This window comes from Echinops telfairi, unplaced genomic scaffold (assembly GCF_000313985.2).
Source record: "Echinops telfairi isolate 266 unplaced genomic scaffold, ASM31398v2 ScPeMD7_2010;HRSCAF=2546, whole genome shotgun sequence".
Classification (NCBI taxonomy): domain Eukaryota; kingdom Metazoa; phylum Chordata; class Mammalia; order Afrosoricida; family Tenrecidae; genus Echinops; species Echinops telfairi.
In genome coordinates, this window is record NW_022105908.1 from 15,307,845 (window position 1) to 15,315,078 (window position 7,234).

Consider the following 7,234-nt stretch of genomic DNA (forward strand, 5'->3'; position numbering starts at 1 on the left):
ATTTTGAAAGTCATATTTGTAAAACAAAACAAAATATCAGAGATTTTATTGATTTATGTTCCATTCCCTGTCTGTCAGAGCATTGCTTGTTATGCTTTTCCAGTCCAAAGTAGTAGAGGGAATTTATATTTAAAAGCACTTTATTTTGGGAAATTGGCCTGAAACCTAAGAATCAAACCTAAGATTATAATAATGTGTTAAATTTTATACAATATTAAATTTTGGATTCCTTTATAGGCCTATGGAATATGGATTACCTAAGAGCGAGGTGCCAAGAAATCCAAGCTGAAAAAGCAAGGCAAGTCAATAATTTTTATTGTTAGGAGCCTTATGAGAAAGAATTCTGATGAATATACTGGGATTGGGAGAATACTCGTTAATAATCGAGAAAGTTCACAGTGGAGTGAATCTCAAAGAATATAATCCAAGTAAGAATGCCCTATTTCATCATTCACACTTTTTTCAGAATCAGGAGATTAAAACTTTGAAGCCATCTGAATTTTGCAATAAGGAAAGTTTTAGAAGAAAAGGAAGTTTAGAGACTGGTAAAAATAATGCAAGATAGAGTTCATTCTACCACATATTAAGCTGCGTGTATGTTAGAGAGCTTACACATTAAAGAAACACTGTAAATATAACATGTGGGGAAAACCTCAAGAAAGTGGTCCTCAGAGTTATTCAGAGAATTCACACAGGCCAAAAGGAAAAAGGGAAAAAAAGCCTCACAAATGTAATGAATTTGGAAATGTTTCTCTAGGAATGGAGCACTCGTGAAACACCAGAACACTCAGGCCAGAGAGAAAACTCCAGAGCGAGGAAAATCCTCCGAGAAATCTTCCCCGGCAGGGCATCAGAATACTCATTCGAAGGAGAAACCCCCGGAAAGTGGAAAGTCTTCCTCTAAGAACGGAGATGTCACAACCCATCAGAAAACTGCCACCAGAGAGAAACGCTATGAATGTAAAGAATGTGAGAAGACTTTCTACCACCTGTCATCTCTCAGCAGACATCTGAGAACGCATGTCGGGGATAAACCCTATGAGTGTAATCAGTGTGACAAAGCCTTTTATCAAAAGCCACACCTTATGGAACATCAGAAAACACACACAGGGGAGAAACCTTATGAATGTGCAGAATGTGGGAAGTTCTTCTATGTGAAGGCGTACCTCATGGTACATCAGAAAACACACACAGGGGAGAAACCCTATGAATGTAAGGAATGTGGGAAAGCCTTTTCCCAGAAGTCACACCTCACAGTTCATCAGAGAACACACACTGGGGAGAAACCCTATAAGTGTACAGAATGTGGGAAAGCCTTTTCTAGGAACACACACCTCAGAACCCATCAGAGAAGTCACACAGGAGAGAAACCATATGAATGTAGTGAATGTAAAAAATCCTTCTACCAAAAGTCAGCCCTCACAGTACATCAGCGAACTCACACAGGAGAGAGACCCTTTGAATGTAATAAATGTGGGAAAAACTTTTACTATAAATCAGACCTCACTAAACATCAGAGAAAACACACAGGAGAGAAGCCTTATGAATGTAATGAATGTGGTAAATCTTTCTCTGTGAATTCAGTCCTCAGATTGCATCAAAGAACTCACACAGGGGAGAAACCCTATGAATGTGTTGAATGTAAGAAACGCTTCTCTCAGAAGTCATACTTTGTCATACATACAAGAAAACACACAGGAGAGAAACCTTACGCATGCAAGGAATGTGGGAAAACCTTTATCCAGAGGTCAAAACTCACAGCACATCAAAAGACACACATAGGGGAAAAATAGTATGAATGAAGAAATTCATCCTGTCTCAATTCATTCTGCTGAGTAATCAGATAAGCTCATAAAAAGAGATAAACCTTATGAATATTACCAGTGTGGGGATGTATTTGGTCATAATCTTTCTGTAAACATATAGAGACGCTTTCTGAGAATTTATAAAAGAGAAATATTGTCATATATCAACTTTTACTAAATATCAGAAAGCATAGAAGGAAGAAGCCCTGTAAATAAAAATATATGTCAACATAGACATCGCACAGGAGCAAATCTTACAAGTAAAATGAATGTCAGAAAATTTTTCTGTCAGTCCCCCATTGCAAAACATCTAAGAGCTCATAAGTATGAGAAATCCTTATCTGTATCTTGAGCTCACATATTAAAACTCAAATGAGGTAAATGCAAGGATGTGACAAATATAGAACCCTTTTTCAAGAAGTGATGTTTCATTGAATGTTAGATTGTTGATAGTGGAACAAAGCCTTTATAGATATTTTAAATATGTGAAAATTTTCTAACAAAATTTCAGAGAACATATACTGATTGAACACTGAATACTAGAAGCTGTATTGCAGATTGATTCCAATATTTTCTTTTTTTAAAAGAAACTTGCAAATGTCTGGGTATATGAAGCTTTTTTAAAGCACGGATAAATCAAGCAATCAGGCAGCAGCACTTAGAATAAGTGGAGAGTCCTTTAAGATGTAGGACTCGTGTATGTGAGTGTGTTACATTGTGTGCTTGATATGCATGTGAACCTACTTATAATTGTATATAGGAAATGTGTAACCTTCAATCAACTATTATGTATATAAAGATGTTTTGTATGAAATCTCAGCAGTATTTCCTGTTAAAGTGCAATATTCTTTTAAAATCATAATGCATATTTTGTCTTATTTTCTTGTAAACAAATGGATTTAGACATCATTACTGAATTAATCTTTTTTTAAAAAGCTATAAGAATGCTTTTGTAAAATTTCCAACTGCCTCATGACCAGCGAAACTTTGCATGAGAGACTTATTTATTTTTAGCAAAAGCCTGACTTGATAGTTTTATATGCTGCTGACAGCAGCAATATTTATCACATTCTGCAGGATAAAAATAGATACTGCTTTGTAAAGAAATATTGTAATGCTAATGACTTCATAGGGTGCACAGCTGTCTGCTTCTGTAGTTAGTACAAGAATCTTAAATGTTCTTCACTACCTTTTTCTAACTAGTGTAGCACCATGGCATAGTGGGTAAGATTGTGGACTCTGACCATCTGCCTAGGCTTCAATGCTTGCATGGAGCATACCACATAACCTCTCTGTGCCTCAGTGTTTGTGTATTTGTTTCTGTAAATGTAATGGTACTTATGTCTTATGCTGCTTTAATCCCTAAATGGGTTAATATTTTTAAAGCACTTAGAATTAGTGTCTAGGGTACAGGGAGAGCTGTTTGTTAGATATTGTCATCGTTATAATTCACCTTTCCTGCATTATATTGTACTATTTTTCCTGAATTGCACCCTACTTTATTGCTGGCAGTGCCTTGATTTGATTTAATTTTGTTGTCCATTTCTCCCGCAAGTGCTTTAGGGACAAGGGTTGTTGGCACTTTACAGCCCCTGGACCAGATGTGGCTGATTGTCTGTTTTCAGTCTACTAGCTAAAAATAGTTTTGCATTTTAAAATGGTTATGAAAAAACACTATTTATGATATGAAACATATATGAAATTTGAATTCTACTGTCCATACAAACCAAACCCATTGCTATTAAGTTGATTCTGACTCACAGCCACCCTATTTAGGGCTTCTGAGGCTGTAAATCTTTATAGAAGGTATGGGAGCAGATAGCCTCATCTTGCTCCCACAGAGTGGATGGTGGATTTGAACTGCCAACCTATGGTCAGCAGTCTAACACTTAACCAATACCACCACTAAACTTCCATTTACTGTCCCTAAATAAGATTTTATTATAAAAATAAACCAAAAATATTTATTTATGAGTTGTCTAGAGATGCCTTCATTTTATAATGGCAGAATTGAGATTGTATTAGAGACTACCATATGGCCTACCTAGCCTAAGATATTTATGATCTGGTGCTTTGCACAATGAATTTGCCAATTCCTGATGTATGCTAATCTTGGGAGGCCTTAACAGTGATTGGTTTCATGGTGGGCATATAACCAGAATCTTGCCAATGAAGTATTTAAGGCATATTCTGAGGGACTTAGAGCAAATGTTATTGTTGGCAAGAGACATTAGGTCCACACTGCCTTGTGTGGACAGGTTACTTCATTGCATTTTATTACCCCTAATGACAGAAGAACAGAAAAGTGCTAAAAACATAGGTAAATGATAATAACACTGAAAAGCTGAATTTTCCAATCCTTGAGATACATTTAGGGGATTTTTGTGATGTTAGATCATAAAATTTTCTGAAGATCTTTAAATCAAAGATGTTGAAGTATTCTGTTACATAGAACTGAAATACATTGCAACAAATATAGAAACATACTTTTATAAATATTATTCTTCAGAAATGATGTATGTAACAGTTTGTGAGTAGGTAGGCTTTTTTCAGTATATTTATGTGTTAAAAATCTAAGTGTAAGAAGTAAAGTTATTTTTTTCAAAGAAATGTGTTTTCACTTGCTGAATTTTTATAGTATCAAAACGAGATTTCCTGATAGAATCTAGCAGTAAATATATTGAGTGAACATTGTCTGAATTAAATTGACAATAGACCCACCCTCACAGTATTACTTTATTTTCTTCAATGCCATTTTCCCCTATATTTATTATTTTCTCACTGTATCATGATAAAGTGTAAACTTTATATCACACTTAGTTACATAATTTAATAACAAAAAACTCAAAATATCTAACTCTGTCTGCCACATATACTAGTAAGCTATAAAATTATTTTATTGTCTGTACTTCATGTAATTGTCAAATCTGCTTCAGTTTAAGCCCTGCCACCTTATTTTCTCTTCCTAATAAAGATTACTTCCTTGATGTTCAATGTCTTAAGCATACCTCATTTGGATTTGTCTGTTGATTGACACTGATTCACACCTTGTAATTGTGTGTTGTTGAGTTGATTCTAGCTCATAGCACTCCACATGGCAGTACTTTCTTGGGTGTAAACTTTATGGGAACAGATTGCCGGTTCTTTCTATGGTGGAGCTGATGGATAGTTTCTAACTTCCACCTTTTTAATTAACACATATTATGGATTGAATTATGTATCCCCAAATTTTGTTGTTAGCTTGGTTCTCACTCATAGTGACCCTATGTACAACAGAAAGAAACACTGCCCGGTCCTGTGTCATCCTTATCATTGTTCTTATGCTTGAGACCATCAATGCAGCCTCTGTGTCAATCCATCTTGCCTTAGGTCTTCCTCTTTTTTTGCTAGCTCTCTACCATACATGATGTCTTTCTCCAGGGACTGGTCTCTCCTAACATGTCCAAAGTACATGATGCAAAGTCTTGCTATCCTTGCCTCTCAGTAGCATTTTGGCTGTACTTCTTCCAAAACAGATTGGTTGTTCTTTTGGCTATCCATGGGATTTCCATTGTTCTTTGCCTGCATCACAAGTCAAATGCATAGATTACTCTTCGGTCTTCTTTATTTAATGCCCAACTTTCACATGCATATGAGGCAATTAAAAATGCCATGCTTGGGTCTGGCTCACCTTTATCCTCAAAGTAACATCCTTGCTTTCCAACACTTTAAAGAGGTCTTGTACAACAGATTTACCCAATGCAGTGTGTCCTTTGATCTCTAGACTGCTGCTTTCATGAGCACCGGTTGTGTATCCAAGCAAGACAAAATCCTTGACAACTGCAATCTTTTTTCTGTTTATCATGATGTTACTTACTGATGCAGTTATGAGGATTTTTATTTTCTTTACATTGAGTTATAATTCATATTGAAGGTTTAAATCCTTGATCTTCAGCAAGTGCTTCAAGTCCTCTTCACTCTCCGCAAGCAAGGTTGTGTCATCTGCACATCACAGGTTTTAAATCATGTGTCCTCCAATCCTGATGCACCATTCATCATACAATCCAGCTTCTCTGATTATGTCCTCAGTATACAGTGTGAATAATCGTGAGAGGATACAAGCCTGATGCACATCTTTCCTGATTTTAAAACATGCAATATTCCCATATTCTGCTCATATAACTGCCTCTTGATCCACAGACAGGTTCCACATGAGCACAATGTAGTGTTCTGGAATTCCCATTCTTCTCAATGCCATCTATAGTTTGTTATGGCCCACACAGTCAAATGCCATAGCATAGTCAATGAACAAACGTAAGCATCATTTTGGTGTTCTCTGATTTCAGCCAAGATCCATTTGACATCAGCAATGATACTCTTGTTCAAGTCTTCTTCTTAATCCAGCCTGAATCTCTGGCAGTATCTTCTCAATGTACTGCTGCAACTGTTGTTGGATGATCTTCAGCAAACCTTTACTTACATGTGATATTGATTATATCACTCTATAATTTGTGCATTCTGCTGGGTCACCTTTCTTTGGAATTGGTAACAAATATGGATCTTTTCCAATCATTTGGCCAGGTGTAGACAAGTGAGTGTGTCCAGGGCTTCATCATCTTGTGGGAACATTTCAATTGATATTCCATCAATTCCTGGAGCCTTTTTTTTTTACTAGTGTTTTCAGTGCAGCTTGAACTTCCTTTAGTGCCATTGGCTCTTGCTCATAAGCTACCTCTTGAAATGGTTAAATGTCAGCCAGTTCTTTTTGGTACAGTGACTGTGTATTCTTTCCACCTTCTTTTGATGCTTCCTACATGATTCAATATTTTGCCCAGAGAATCTTTCAAGATTGCAATTCTAGGTTTGATATGCTGAGCATGTTCTTCCTCTTGGGTTTTCTAACTCTGTGAACGTTTTATTATATTACTTTGTCTTCCTGAGGTGCCCTTTGAAATTTTCCATTCAGTTCTTTGATTTCATCATTTCTTCCATTTGCTACTCTATGATTAAAAGCAAGTTCCAGAGTCTCTTATGACATTCACTTTAATCTTTTCTTTCTTTCCTGTCTTTTTAATGACCTTTTACTTTCTTCAGTAGTCATGTTCTTGGTACCACCCCACAGCTCTTCTGGTCTTGTATCATTAGTGTTCAGTGAGTCAAATCTGTTCTTGAGATGTTCTCAAAATTCAGGTGAGAGGGACTCAAGGTCGTATTTTGGCTCTCATGAACGTATATTAATTTTCTTCAGCTACACTCTGAACATTTGAGCAATTGATGGTCTGTCCCACATTCATCCCTGGGCCTTGTTTTAGTTGCAGATTGCATGTTTGATCAATTTCAGTCTGAAGAAGTTGGTAGAATTCTTCAATATCTTCATTAGCTTCAGTTGTTGGTGCATACATTTGAATAGTAGCTGTATTGATTGGATTTCCTTGAATGCAGATAGATAT

At 36.2% G+C, this 7,234-nt stretch overlaps 1 protein-coding gene across 1 annotated transcript in view; it reads left to right on the top strand.

Moving 5' to 3' along the window:
* Window positions 1-3,601, top strand: part of ZNF25 (zinc finger protein 25) — a 32,818-nt gene extending 29,217 nt beyond the window's left edge. The window contains exons 4-5 of the mRNA XM_030886516.2: window positions 238-298; window positions 758-3,601. Coding sequence (XP_030742376.2) covers window positions 238-298; window positions 758-1,793 — 1,097 coding nt within the window. The 3' untranslated portion in view covers window positions 1,794-3,601. The remainder of the gene's footprint in view (window positions 1-237; window positions 299-757) is intronic.
* The last annotated feature ends 3,633 nt before the right edge of the window (window positions 3,602-7,234 follow it).